The sequence below is a fragment of the Mirounga angustirostris genome, unplaced genomic scaffold (assembly GCF_029215605.1).
Source record: "Mirounga angustirostris isolate CCGP_5_RB_7025 unplaced genomic scaffold, mMirAng1.0.hap1 SCAF_8, whole genome shotgun sequence".
Classification (NCBI taxonomy): Eukaryota; Metazoa; Chordata; class Mammalia; order Carnivora; family Phocidae; genus Mirounga; species Mirounga angustirostris.
Genome location: NW_026991716.1, coordinates 32,328,225 through 32,343,746, shown reverse-complemented (window position 1 = coordinate 32,343,746; position 15,522 = coordinate 32,328,225). Strand labels below are relative to the sequence as shown.

The following is a 15,522-nucleotide window of genomic DNA, read 5'->3' as shown; positions in this document are numbered from 1 at the left end:
TGTGGTAGAAAGGGGCTTATGAATAATAAGACACCCTAAGTTTTACCTTTACAGCTCTGAAGGATTTTCAGGAACCAAGGACAAGAGACCATATATACAAATATACTCCCTCATTTGCTCTTACTGCTCCAGAAATTCCAAGATTCCAGGGGTTTAGGGAGTTGTAGCCAAGAAGAGCGGATAAAGACCAAATACATATGTATATAGAAATGCATTTTGAATGACTCATACACCTGAATGTTGTATATGTGTTACAGTATCAGAATCCCCTGCAGTATATTTTCACTTCAAACTAAATTTCTGAGCCCATTGTTTTCCTGTAAATCCACTTCCCTAAGTCTCTCACTCTCTGTTTTTGTCAGCAAACAGCTAACCCACTAGGCCTCTGCCACGGAGTTCCTTTTGGCTGTTCCTACCATCTCCCACATATAGCCATTGAATTTTTAAATTCTGCTTATTCTTTCTTGGCTCTCCTTGAGTTTACTCTTCCCTCTCCTATTTCCACAGTCAGTGTTCAGATTTTCATTCCTGGCCACCAACCAGAAAATGACTGGAATGATGTCCTCAGATGTCTTGTCGTTCTTCCTACAGCACACACTTCTGTGCATTAACATGGAGTGGTGCCGAATGAAATCCAGACTGTTTATCCTAGCAACTAGCTGTATGTGGCTTTAGCAGATGTCTTCTGGCCTTTGTTGGTGATGCTCTCTCTACCAGGAGTACAAAAGTGGCGCTTTTTGATCAGTCTTTGTCCCTTTGGAGCTCTGGTCAACACTGGTTTTCTACCTGAAGCTTTCTCTGCCTAATATCTCCTCTTCACAAATGTTCTTCCTTGGGGCGCCTGGCTGCTCAGTTGGAGGAAGATGCGACTCTTGATCTTGGGGTCATGAGTTTAAGCCCCACCTTGGGTATAGAGATCACTTAAATAAAACTTTAAAAACAAACAGAAACAGATGATCGTCCTTGTTTTTGAATTCCAGTAGGATTAGAGAATCATCCTCCACACTTTTTTGTTACACGTTTCTTAATATTATCTGGATTTTGTTTTGTGTCCATGACTCATTCTAAGCTTTTTTCTGCAATATTTTTTATTATGGCCAACTTCAAACCTATACCCAGGTAGAGAAAATAGAACCCTGAAACCCTGTGTCATTATACTAAGCGCCACCCAGTTATTGTCAACTCATTGCCAGTCTGTTTTCATCTATACCCCCCACTCTGCCACCCACTCCAGATTATCTTGAACTATATCCCAAGTATCTTATTTTCATTCCTAAATATGGCTTTCTAAAAGATGATTCTTTCAGGTAACCATGACACTGTCGCTATACCTAAAAAGTTGGCAATTCTCCAGTATCAAGTATTCAGTCTATTTTACCAGTTACCTTGTAAATATTCTTTTGTTTGTTTGAAACAGGATCCAAATAAAATCCATGAATGCAAAACTGGGTACTGTGTCTCTTAAATTGCTTTTATTATAGTTTTCCCTTTTCTTCCCATACAGTTTTTGTGTTAAAGAGATTCCGATTGTTTTGCTGATTGCATTCCCATGGTACTTAACATGGTCTCTGTTTCCCCAAGAATCATGTTTGAGTTTTTTGGAGGAGTGAGGGGGATGGAGGAGAATGGGGCCAAGAATTCTTTATAGATGGTGCTTCTAAGTTTCTTGAAACTTGAAGCCTAATCTTTTATTTCTTCATAATGAGCACATAACAAAGAAAGTTTGAATTGAACGTAGATTGGTGTCATTTATTTGTTGACGCGCTTAATAACTATAGACAAATGACCAGTTTAATTTTTGCTTGGGGTAATAGTTTTCCATTTCTTAAAAAGTGATTGTTATTCCCTAATCCATGTGTCTATATTAAGGTTAAATTTATATGTTTGCAAAAGTAATTTGGAGTAGACCGCCTATTAAAGCAAAGTACTGTTTGGAGCTAATAGCATCAAACTGATACTTTTAGGACACGAGCTAAATGAAGACTGGTTTGAGGCAAACTTAAGAGACCTATTTTAATCTTTTTTTTCATGATTTGTTACTTTTTGGAGTAAGTGATTTTAAAATGCTGTTTCCTTCTCCGTTTACTCAGCACAAACATTTCACTGAAGATATCCAAACAAGGCAGTATCGCTCCTTGGAGGTTCTGATGGGATCTGGCTATAACACCCCTGCTGACATCTGGAGCACAGCGTGCATGGTAATGTCTGTCCCCCTTGACCTCCGCTGTGCGCTCGTTTCAGTGGACCAGCAAATTCACACACAGGACAGGGGATTTCCCGCGAGGTGCCACTGGCACTCTAAATCTTATGTCTGCAGAGGTAGGAACTCGAAAGCGAGTTAAAAACAGCTGGCATTCTGTGGCACCTGGGTGGCTCAGTCAGTCAAGCGTCCGACTCTTTGATTTCGGCTCAGGCCATGACCTCAGGGTTGTGAGATCAAGCCCCCGAGTTGGGCTCCATTCTGGGCGTGGAGCCTGCTTGAATTCTCTCTCTGTCTCAAAAACAAAAACATCTGGCATTCCATTTTGCTGTGCCAAATGGCTGTTGGTTGAAGGCACCGAGTGTTTCTTAGTACAGGCTTCAGTGGAGGGGATTAAGATAGCTGCTCTAAGGTGATGCCACTTTTGATTTGGAGATTACCAGTACCCTTGCCCTTTCAGCTCTGCTCTGTTTTCAGATTAGGGAAACCCCTGGAAACTACTTCACTCTGTATAGTTTGACAGTTCCTCAGGCATCTTTGCACCTCAAAAGATGTGAAAGAGTCTTAAATTGCTGCTTTGTCCCTGTCAAACAAGTACTCAAGTAGTCAGATTTAGTTGATATTGAACGGTTTCCCACAAGTAGCCTTTGTTGGAATGTGTTATATTGTTTCCTGAAATGGAGTGTACTCTTCAATTTGTAATTGTGTGTTTCTTTACTCGTTTCTCTCCCCCTAGGTTGTAAGTCCCATGCTGACAGGAACCATGGCTGTGAACTATAGCTAAGTGTCTGGGTCAGGGCCTGGCACAATCTGAGCGGGTGCTTACAGGGCAATTCTAATGCTAACTACCCAGAGTTTTGGCAGACTTCACAGGTTAAGGGCATAGTTTCCCAGGAGCCCCCTCCCTTCAGACACCAGCTGCAAACTCTGGAGTCCATAGGCCACGTGCATTTCTGACCCCCTGGCTCCAAGGGGAGGTTCCATTATCCTTTCGGATTCAGTAACTTACTAGAATGACTCACAGAACTTGGGAAAGTGTTAAACTGCTGTTGCAGTTTTGTCATAAATCAAAGAGTTGGATGCTTAACTGACTGAGCCACCCAGGTGCCACAGAATGCCAGATGTTTTTAACTAGCTTTTTAATTTCCTCCCTCATCCCTCCTTCTCTACCCCCAACACCTGGCCACCACTGATCTTTTTATTGTCTTCATAGCTTTGCCTTTTTCAGAATGTCATAGAGTTGGAATCATAAAGTATGTAGACTTTTCAATTGGCTTCTTTCACTTCATAATATTCATTTAAGGTTTATCTATGTCTTTTCATGACTTGATAGCTCTTTTGCATTTTGCATATCAACCAGTCAAATGAAAGCATGCATAGGGTGAGGCCTAAGAGGGTCACAAAGGTGAAGCTTCTGTGTCCCTAGGACATGTCACTTTCCCAGCACATCAGTATGTACCACCAGCCAGGGAAGTTCACAGGGGCTTCAGGTGCCAATTTTTAATTGAGGTTTCATCACTTAGGTATGATTGAATGAATTGTTGATCGTGTGGTTGAGCTCAGTCTCCAGCCCCCTCTCCTTCCCTGGAGGTTAGGATAACACTGGCTCAAAGCCCCAATCCTCACACAGTTGGGTCTTGTCCAATTAGAGGCATATCCAGCCCTCTTAAAACTATCTAGGGAGCCCACCATGAGTCACCTCATCGGTGTAATGATAAGGCGGTAGGGGTCCAACGTGAATGACAAAAGACATCATCACTTGGAAATGCCAAGCTTTTAGAGTCTTCCTCTCAGGAAACAGGAACAAAGACCAAACAAATTCTTTATTATATAGCAGTACTTAATAAATTTTGGTGGACCATCAAGTGAGTAAACTAAACCAGAAACCTATTAAACTGTCATTTCAGTTAACATTTTTCACAGTCAACTTGGGGGAAAACTTGAGAAACTACAAACTAGAAACCCCAGCCTATTTTAGGTCATAGATTACTTGAGACCCACATTCCTAAAAAACTTTGTCTTCCAGAGGTAATAGAGTTAAAACCGTGTTAATATGGCATGACCTTGTAAATCACTGTATTATGGCATATCAACAGTCTGTTAAGATGGTGGACTGTGTGGAATGTAAGGTTTGGTACTGTGTGCACAAGATGAAAGAACATTGGAATAAAATCTAAATTCTTTCTTGCCATACTTTAAAGCTTTGTATTTTGAGGAATTAGATTTGCTAGAGAAAATAAGCGATGGAGATGCCACCAACTACAAAATATAACTAGTTTATAGATGACATCTGATTTATTATGATGTGGTTCTTAGTAGTGGGTTAATTGTTTGGGGGCAGTAGGTCCTGCTTGCTATTTAGTATATTAATACTAAGGCAAAAAGATAAAAGGGGAATTAACTTTGTCCCCTGTTTGGACCAGCTCACATGTAGGAATTTTCTTGACTGAGGGAGGGAAAGCACTTCTCTCGCATGAGACAATATCATGAAAATTCGAACCCCCCTTTGTTCCCTTAAGTTTCTCTTATTTTGCTAATAGACATAGAAATGTTGCTTTCCATTTAGCCATAACCAGAAATAAAAATAAATCTGGAATATCAGAAGTGTCTGGAAAGATGGATCATCCTGCATCCAATGCAATTAATTGATGGAAAGATTGGAGCCCTTTCTGAGAGAGAGAGAGATTGCCTGCCACCTTAGTGATTGAGACTACCAAGTTAGATGGCAGTTATAAAAAGGGAGGGTTCTATGAAGACCATTTTAGAGTGGATAAAGAATAGATCTTTTTAAATCCTCCATTCTATAGATTTTAACAAATGTGTAATGACTTGTATCTAACCACTGTAGTATCATACAGAATAGTTTCACTGCCCTAAAAATCCTCCAAACTCTGCTTATTCATCCCTCCTTCTCTACCCCCAACACCTGGCCACCACTGATCTTTTTATTGTCTTCATAGCTTTGCCTTTTTCAGAATGTCATAGAGTTGGAATCATAAAGTATGTAGACTTTTCAATTGGCTTCTTTCACTTCATAATATTCATTTAAGGTTTGTCTATGTCTTTTCATGACTTGATAGCTCTTTTGCATTTTTAGCACTAAATAATACTGTGTTGTCTGGATATATACCAGCACACTGGATTTCATAACTGATGTTGCCTCTGGTTGTCAGCATGACCCTGCCTGTGGCAGAACAGGCTCTTTGGTCAGTGAGGCCAGCACAGAAGGAAGTGGGAATCAGGAACCCTGGATTCTAGGATGGGCTTTCTTGCCTGTCAGTTTGGGTTACAGTTTTCTCATCTATAAAGGGAAGGGTGTTCAACTAAGTGTTCTGTTTGTGACTAGAGCTTCTAGTTTTCACTTCTGACATTGTGATTGTTTGGTTTGGTTTGTGTTTTTCTGCTGTTATCTTACTTACAAAATTGTAACTACTAGCAACTATCATATATGTTCCAAAAAATAAAGTTCTCTCAGAGAACTTGAGGTAACTAGTTATAAGTGTGTAGGTGAAAAAATTTAGAAAATAATTAAAATCTTAGAAAATTTTCTTTATTTTCTCGAATTTTAATTTCAGTGTTTTTACTGAACTCCCACTATGAGGCTTTCAAAAAGTACTGGTTTCAGAAGAGATTAACAAATTCTGATGAATGAGAATCACAGTTTGTTTCTTTTCTGCTTTGGGACTATAAGCCTCAGGACGATTAGAGGGTAGAGCAAGTACCCCTTCAGTTCCGTAATGAACTGCTAGAATATAAAACCAGCTAGGCCTGGTCCGGGATAGTACCGTTCAGGTAATATAGTTTTGAGAAAAGCTGTCCTCTCGTGAAATTGCAGAAGCTGACTCTGGCCAGCCACTGAGACCTAAACCTAGGACTGAATTAGAGAGTCTGCTCCAGAATCCACCCCACAGTTCCTGAAATTGGACCATTGACTTAATCAAAATTGACCTGTGACTGGCACTTGATTAACAACTGTACTTTTATACCAATATGGGCCTTTATAAAATTGCTGTTACATTACTTTTTTTAAACCCGTTTTTTAATCAGTGAAAGATTAATATAGCCCTGTCACTCAGATGCTGTCTTTCCATAATGCTTGGCACGTATTCTAAAGGAAATCACTTTTTCATTGTTCTTGAACACTGTTTACAAGAGGTTTTCGTGTAGAAGACATGTGCCTTTCTTTTCCTGGTAGGTGAATGCCAAACCTGCCAGTCACATAAAGCATGAATGGCTCTTGACTGCATTTACACTTAATCTTTTTCTGATTTTCCTATAGACCTAGGAATTGGGGATTCTACTGGGACAGTTTAGGGAGTGCTTCCCAAAGCAAAACTTAAAAATATACTTTTTGCGAAATAATTAAGTCATAGGTAGAGAAGATGTCTGTCTGAGTTTTTTGGTTTTGATTTTGTGTACAGAATCTTAATTTCTAGCCATGTAAAATTGTAACAAGAAAATAGGACCTGCTCTTCTCACAAATAATTTAATAACTTAGAATCACCTTAATATCCACATGTGGCCCTCGCTAAGCAAAAAGAGAAATTCAGGAGAGCTGAATTGCTGATAGGGGGATGGAGTGGAAGAATCCATATGTTGATGTTAACAGTTTTTGCTGTTTTCCTGCTCCATTTTACTAAGAAACAGGTGTGGAAGGAAAACTCCTTAGGAATAATCGCAGACATTTTTTTAAATGATCATCTGCAGCTTTTTCAAAGAAGAAAAAAATTACTTCATATTGAGCCACATAGTAAGCAGTAAGCTTCCCAAAGGCTGCTTTTTTGGTTTTTTTGCTTTGTTTTGTTTTAATGCTTTCATGTGCTGTCCTCTTTTTCTTAGGCCTTTGAACTGGCCACAGGCGACTATTTGTTTGAACCTCATTCAGGGGAAGAGTACACTCGAGATGAAGGTGAGTCTCCTTAACCGAGGATCTCTGTGCGTGGCAGTTACACTTTCCACGTGTGGCTAACACGGTTTGTTAGTACTGAAGAGCTTAGTCTTTTTAGTGTGCTAAGAATATATAAATCCCAGAAAAGATAGAAATATAGAATGTTTTTTATTAAGTATTAGATACACTAGATATTTTATAATAGCTATTAAAAGAACTATATGAGGATTAGAGAAAAGCCACAGTTGGTTAAACGAAAACTTGTATTTGCCGGGTAATTTCTTCTGAAACCTCTGGTTATCTTCCTTTCTATATAGATCAGTGCTTCATTCTTTACCCACTTTGAATTACCTGTTCATCAGCTTGTTGCTCAGTTAGGCCTGCAACTTTATTTGGAAGTCAGTAATTTTATATGCAGACTACTTGAGTGGTGTTTGTGAATGCAGGCACTATATCCTGTTTGTCTATATAAATTCTACAATTTTTAGCATTCTTTTTTCCCTTTCTAAAAATTAAAACCATACTTTTTTCTTTGTAAATGATACTAACATTTAGAATTCCATTTTAAAACCGTGTTATTGGGTCTCCTGGGTGGCTCAGTCGGTGAAGTGTCTGCCTTCGGCTCAGGTCATGATCCCAGGGTCCTGGGATCGAACCCCCGCATCAGGCTCCCTGCTCCGTGGGGAGCCTGCTTCTCCCTCTGCCCCTCCCCCTGCTCGTGTTCTCTCGCGCTCTCTCTCTGTGTCTCTCTCTCTCCGATAAATTAAAAATCTTTAAAAAAATAAAACAGTGTTATTGATTTATGTTTTGTGATAGCTGATGGGAAAGGCCCAAGCTGCCAGTTGCTCCATCTGAGAGGCTGTGAAAGCACACAACTGAATATGTGATTTTTTTTTTTATTATGGTGATGTCCAAATAACTTAGATAATAATGTGAATGAAAGAACAATTAAATGTTTTACCTTCTTTATTATTATACAGTTTCGGCAGGTTTTGCTTTCAGGATTAATGGGGATTGCTTTGAGAGAGCACTAGCAATATACCCTCCCAATGTGGAAAATATGTCCTTTACTCTCTGTGCTTTCCTCAGTTCTTAGGGGAATCAGGTTTTGTGCTCTGTGGAACCAAGAATACTCTCCATTTCTTAAACCCTGGTCCCTTGGGATATTAACAGGCAATGTTGTTAGGGCCTGCTGATATTCCTAACACATACTGTTTGGAAAAAGTTACGCTAATTCCGATCACCAAATGCCTATTTCGGTGGGTACAGTTTGGATGTGTTTTCTATATAAGCCCTTTTAAGAATATATGTAATTACTATCTGTGTATACACTTAATTTTCCCTAACCTCTGCTGCTTTTTTTGCCAGTTACAAGTTTGGGGCTTTGAACTTTCTTAGAAATGCCCTACTATAACTGTTTGAGCAAGTAATTGATTTTTTTCTCTTTACTTTCCTAGACTCCCTGTAAATAGTGTGTGGTACAGAACACATATAGCAGCTGGAATTATACTCTGTAGGGTCTTATGCTACCAAAGTGTATATAAAAAGTCCCAAGTAAGGGGCAAGGGAGAATTGTCTATTCTAGATATTTAGATCCAAATTTTATTTCCTCCTATACTAGTCAGCACTAATAGTCCTTAGATGAAACTTCAGACTACTGCAGTTTGGCCCATAAGAGCAGGAAAAAAGCAAGCCCTTATCCCCTAGCTTAGTATATGCATAGTTTGTTATAAGTCATGGTAGGGCTGGGGCCCACCTAAGAAGCATTTTTTCTGATGTTGTTGATGTTCTACAGCTCTAACTCGGAATAATACTTGATAATTTTGCCTATCAGGTATATCAGTCCTATGATTAATTGATAAGCCAGAGGCAGGCTGCTGGAATTAAATGTAAAATAACACATTCAAGAGAAAAATAATTGGGGCGCCTGGGTGGCTCAGACAGTTAAGCGTCTGCCGTCGGCTCGGGTCATGATCCCAGGGTCCTGGGATCGAGCCCCGCATCGGGCTCCCTGCTCTGCAGGAAGCCTGCTTCTCTCTCTCCCACTCCTCCTGCTTGTGTTCCCTCTCTCACTGTGTCTCTCTCTGTCAAATAAATAAATTAAATCTTTAGGAAAAAAAAAAAGAAAAATAATTCCTTGGTATAGGAAAAATATTAAAAGAACCAATATTTCACTTGGAAGTTTACAGTAAGATAAACTGTAGTCTCATTTCTACAAAGACATTTATTTGCAGGTTTTGCCTAAAATGGGCAAAAATTTCATGGTGGCCAAGTCTTGTTAGAAAACCATAAATTCAGTCAAAACTGCCGGAAGATTGTAGTGACTTGATGAACGTAAAGTTGTTTTAAAATGACAGCACTGAGTCCTTTACTTGAGAAACAGATAGGACCTGAGACCGTCACAAATTCCCAGATATATTAATGTCTCTGGCATATTATTATTATTCCCCTGTAAGATGATATTATTGGAAAGGTTATAGTCATTCCTTTTGACCTTAACGATTCTATAACTACAGGATTAAAGTCATTTATAAAGCTCTTTTGTGGCTGACAGCCATCACTTTTTAAAATTTCTTCCTATTCTTAGTTGCTGTCACCTGCAGAGTAAAAAGCTAGTAGAGTTGCCTGTGAATATGGATGCTGCCTGGTCCCAGGCTCCCCGCGTGGTGCACACTTCGCTGGCAGTGCTCATAGTCCGTATTCATGCAGTGACCGTTACAAGGCACTGCTATGATATGGGTATCTTTTAGTGGCCTACAGAAGTCAAGTAACTGTATTTTAAAATGTCTGTGCCAATTTCTACTTTAAAAGTGTGATTTATTTTAAAACAAACACACAGCTCTCAACTACACACGATAAGATGTGGGTTCATTTTGAGTTCTGGTTACCCCTATACCTTCAAGTAGGCCATTTATTCTCTCTGAGGTTCTGTTTTCTCATCATTAAAATGGGGTATCTGTTAATTTTGACCTGTTCTACAGGGTGATTGTAAAAACTCAAATAATTGTATGTGAGTGCTTTAATTGTTGTGAACTTTGTTATATATAAAGTGATATTATTACTACTTGAAGCCCAGAGCAGTACCATAAATAAATAACAGTCTCTAAAGCATATTGGTACAGTTTTTTACCTTATCTGAAAAACCCACCTGAATCTAGATGTATAGACAAAATAGAAGTAAAGATATAGATAAGCCTCCAAACTCTAGAGTGGGACTTGCCAGCTACTATCAGGTGACCAACCACCTGAAATAATTCTTGACCTTCTCAGTCTCCCCTGGAGTATCCTTGGTTATATTTGTAGTTACTCTTAAACAGCTAGGCCTGAAAAAGCTATTCATTAAAAAAAAAAAAAAAACTTCTACAGCTTGTCCTTGATCCTGTTCTTCTTACCCTTCTATTTTAGACCACATTGCGCACATTATAGAGCTGATAGGCAGAATTCCAAGACGCTTTGCCCTCAGTGGGAAATATTCACAGGACTTCTTCAACCGCAGAGGTAGTATTATTAACACGAGTTTTCATCTAGGCCCCAGGGATACAACTTCAGGAAGCAGAGCATTCACACCAAGATTGTTTTTAGTTATCACTCAAGTCCCACTGGAGTGGGCGCCTGTTTTTTTTATGGTTTTCTGGATTCTCCATTAGATGGATAGAGTCCTCTTCCTATTTAGGACAGAAAGCAAGGCTGAAATGTTTTACAAAGAGGTGTGCATGCTACTCTTTCTGCCATTGTCTAGAACTGCATTTGTTACTCCTGTTATGTATGTCTTTTTTTTCCCCTCTCCTGAAATGTTTGAAACATACAGATCACATTGCATTGATCATAGAACTTCTGGGGAAGGTGCCTCGCAAGCTCATTGTGGCAGGAAAATATTCCAAGGAATTTTTCACCAAAAAAGGTAAAATGAATGTGTTTGTTCCCAGCCATTAAGGGGGCAAAGTGTTTAAAAGTGAAGAGGTAAGTACAGCCAGGTACATGTTCCCAACACCTACAGAAGAATGGTCCTGCCTTAGATGCTGAGCTGTAACAGAGAGGTGAAATAGTGTGGTCTAAAGCAGAGACTGGAACCACACTGTCTGGGTTCAAATCCCAGCTGCTACACAACCTCAGTCTGCTGATTTCTACATGGGGATTTTAAGTGTTTACTTCACACTAAATAAGTTGCTGTGTATATAGTACCTGGCACATAATTGGTTGATTACTCCTACTTCTGAAAAATGGGCAGATTTTTGCTATCATTTGATCTAAGAACTGCCTCTGTCAAAGGGCAAGTAGTTTAGTTTAAGCTTCCTAAGGGCAGGACTCACTCATCTTGTAGCCCAGTGACACCTAATATAGTCACTTAAGCACATCAGTCCTACAAATTAACTTTACCCTTTGCAGTTTTATAAGTTTATGTTATCACCGATTAGTGAAAGAAACAAAGATAATACTCTCACCTGAAATTTTGACTCGATAATATATGTTGGCATAGTTAAGTGTGTATTTAAAAGCTGAAATTTGAAAACCTGACCTAGGAGGGACTAGAAAGGAGGGACCTTTTTTCCCTGTTAGCCATGGTTCCCTTTTTCCTCACGACCTCTACACTTGACAGCAAGCATCCTCAGAAGCATTTCTTAATGTTTCTTTTTGGCAGGAAGATAGTGAAGTGTTTCATAGGAGTTCCTCCTTGTGCAAAGACCAATTAATGGCATGTATATACCAAGTGGGTAATTAATCAGGCACTCGCTGCCCACAGAAAGAGACTTCAAATAAGTGTTGTGTAAGTTAAAATGGTTATGTCAAAGAAGCAAGAATTAGAATGACATTTTAGAATAGTACAAAGTGTTGATGTAGCTATATCTGAAAGCTGTATGGGGTTTGTTGTTTTAGTCTTGTTGCTTTTATACAGGTTGGACATGGTCTTAGCTCTTTATTTTTAAATTACTGCCTTATTTGGAAGCAACATTTACTAGAATGTTAAGCCAAAAAAAAAAAAAAAAAAAACCCAAATTGTTCTTGGTACGTGATGATAAACTGTCTTTGAACACCACATGAGACCATGTTGCATATATAGGCATTTAATATTCATTTTAGTGAATACCTAGTTCCTGCTAGGCCTATCCAATTTGACTGGGACAAAATATCCTAGAATGGTGGAGCAAACAAATTAAGATTTTAGGCCCTCATGGAAAATGGAGACACTTCCAAGGAATGTATTAAAGAAGAGCTTTGTGAATAGAAAAGGATTAGATTCTGATGGCAAAATTTGGTTCTTTATAGAGCACCTGGATTAGTTCCTGGATTTCCACAAAAGGATCTTGTTACTTGTCAATGTCAGTCAGTTTCTTTTGTATTGTCTTTACCTAGGTGACCTGAAGCACATCACGAAACTGAAACCCTGGGGCCTTTTTGAGGTTCTAGTGGAGAAGTATGAGTGGTCTCAGGAAGAGGCAGCTGGCTTCACGGATTTCTTACTGCCCATGTTGGAGCTGATACCCGAGAAGAGAGCCACTGCTGCCGATTGTCTCCGGCACCCTTGGCTCAACTCCTAAGCCTCAGCCCAGCGCTGCAGCAGAGATCACGTGCTGACCCTCGCCCCTCCCTGCCAAGCATTTCCCTCTTCCCTTTTCAGGGTGAAGCTCTTCCTTCAAGGGTTTCCCAGGTTTTTTGTTATTGTGGGTTTTTTGTTTTGTTTTGTTTTTTTAATCCAACACGTTCATTTGGGTTTGCTTACTTGACCCTGTGGAGATTCCCCCACAGCCATTGGGCATCCTAGGTGAATTTGGCCTTGATTGGGCTCTGCCAAAGACTAATATACTAAGTTGTGAAACAGCCTCTCACCCTGTACCCTTGTCTTTCCATTAAAACACGCTTTGAATTATAAGCATCCTTTTTAAAAAGAGCTATAAAGATGATGAGCTCATCCTTTTATTCATTGACTCTAAGAGTCAAATTTTCTAGTGCATCTCCTATTGCCAGCATAAGGATGAAAAGCGGAAGGGGTGTTACTTCTGTGTACAGCAGAGACATTAAATTTGCTGTATCCAGGCTGCATCATCTTCCTGGATTGTTTCTGTTGTTCTCTATGTTCACATTTTGTCCCATGACTTTGAAGTGACTATCTTTTTAAATGAGCTGTATCAACACCAAATTTGGATACCATTTTATCACTGTTCAAAGCACTATCAAATTCCTTTCATCGTCCCATAACCCTTAAGATCCTTGAATCTTTGGTCTGATTTTTGGTGGAAACAAGACAACGGAACCATTGACTAGTGATTTCTTCAGAACTAGATGTTCTGCAAAAACAGTCCTTTCCTGTGTATCTTCTGTCACCCTAACTGCAGAGTTATTTTGATTGGCTGTTTTGGTTTTTGTTGTTTTAATCCCTGGCTGGCACTTTACTCATTGCACTTGAGTTTACTGCCCCATAACTAAAGAATTCAGGATGACTCCAGAAAGGAGATCTGGGTTTCAGAGATTTCCCCTCTAAGAAGAAAATTTCCTAGAATTCCCAGTTCTTTTCCAGTCAGTCCCCTACTTCTATTTACAGCTTTTTCTTTACCTTGTCCAAAATTTAACCTTGAAGCAGTTTTCCTCTGTGGCTTTACCATTCTCATTTTCTCAGAGGCTTCAGGTCTTAAATGAAATCCCAGCATAGAAGAGCCAAGGGAAAGGGTTGGGGGGATGGCACTTTTGGGGGGGGTGGTTTTAGGTGGGGGGTTGGTTGTTTTAACATTAGCCATTCTCTGCTGCTATTTCTTTGTATAATGTAAGTTTTTAACTGCAATTTTGAGATAATTGAGATGTACTTGAGGCTTTTTTTTTTTTAATGAGGAAAGGCTTTGTGAATCTTATTTTAGAAGGGGCCTCTCATAGACCTGCCCTAGACATTACATATTCCTCCAGTCATATTGAAAAGCAAAAGAGGGGCAGGTTTGGGGTCACAGCCACTTGTTCAGCACGGACCAAGTGGGCCTTGGGGATTACAGCATTCTGCGGAGACGGCTCCAGGACTGATCTACAGAAAGCCAAGGAAGTGCAACTTGAGGCTCTACTAGCCAAGCTGCTGATGAGACTTTCAGGTAGCCGACTCTCTGTATGGGAGATTGGAGTCCACAGATTCTGCCATTTTTTCCACCAACAACAGCAAAGGAAAAAGTGGTGCAATTATGCAATCCATTTAACTCATAAACACAGAACCCTGTTGGCCAGCCATTCATCGGATCCTTGATTGGGTAGTCCTGAAATCAGACATGTTCCTGTAGAAAGAATTTTAAGTGAGGCTGTCTATGCACCTATCAAGAATAAAGAAAATAGATTGTATCCAACAACGGCAGGGAAAATCCTTTGGCAATTCTAATCCACTTTGGCTTTTCAGTTATATATATATATATCTAAAGCAATAGCAGACTAGAACTGAATTCTTGTCTACACTGTAAAATAACAATTGTGCAATTACAGGAATTCTGGTGACGATATTAAAATGAAATAACCAAAACACAAATAGAAGGCCCCATTTTAACAACTGATGTGAGAAGAAATTTTAATAGAGAATCTTATAACTTCTTTCTGGAAATGTTTTCCCACCAAATAAGGGCTTTCCCCCCTATGATTTAAGGAGCCAGATGAATTAGAAGCCGTAGAAAGAGGCAGCTACAGAATTTGGTCTTCAAGTACCCCATGTACCTTTATTGAACTTAATCATAATACTGTCAAATTGCCACGATCTCACTAAAGGATTTCTATCGCTGTCAGTTACAACCCCAAATGCATTTTTATTCTTTCTACTGGGTTCATTGTCTGTTTTCTTTATAAGTGCAGTACAATAAACAAATTATTTAATAACCTATATGTCTCCAGAGCATTTCTGTTCCTTTGTTGCCCAAGTTGATCTGACCCAAGCTTCAGAATGGAGGGAAGGATTGGTTGAGTATGCTTTTTGAATTTAAATATGCAGTGAAACTGGCTGGCTGGAACACAAGCCACCACTTTATGGCATTTGTAGCTTTGCTTCTGTCCTTTAAATTGGGGGTAGGTGAGAATAACAGCACATTTCTTAGGAAAGTTGTCATTCCCTATATCTAGTAGTATTTTCCCAGAATATTTGTGGTGTGTCTTTTACCACTCTGCCCTCAGATTACAATCACAACACTGTAGATGCAAAATGCCAAACATTTGTGAACTCTGCCTAAGGCACTGGCATGACAAACCCTCGTACACAGGCTTTTAATAGATTTGTCTGATTCATTCCTTAGGATAAATTCTTCGAAATTGAATGGCTGGGCCAAAGAGTAAGCACATTTTTATGGCTTGTAATAAATGTCAGGTAACTGATGTAGAGAACGGTTAGGGACTGTTTTTGCTGTGACCAGCAGTGCTTGAATGGGCCTGTTATAATCACACTCGTTTTATTCCCAATAGCCAGTTTGATTGCCAAAAAACAAGA

At 39.4% G+C, this 15,522-nt stretch overlaps 1 protein-coding gene across 2 annotated transcripts in view; it reads left to right on the top strand.

Moving 5' to 3' along the window:
* The window catches only part of SRPK1 (SRSF protein kinase 1), an 82,413-nt gene extending 67,488 nt beyond the window's left edge, over positions 1–14,925 (top strand). Inside the window, exons 13-16 of one of the 2 annotated variants that reach the window (XM_045866781.3) lie at positions 2,091–2,198; positions 7,040–7,109; positions 10,897–10,989; positions 12,441–14,925. In XM_045866781.3, the coding sequence (XP_045722737.1) occupies positions 2,091–2,198; positions 7,040–7,109; positions 10,897–10,989; positions 12,441–12,625 (456 nt within the window). In that variant the 3' untranslated portion in view covers positions 12,626–14,925. Of the gene's footprint in view, positions 1–2,090; positions 2,199–7,039; positions 7,110–10,493; positions 10,877–10,896; positions 10,990–12,440 lie in introns of those variants that run through there. The other variant, XM_045866782.3, reaches the window with a different exon arrangement.
* Positions 14,926–15,522: the final 597 nt, after the last annotated feature.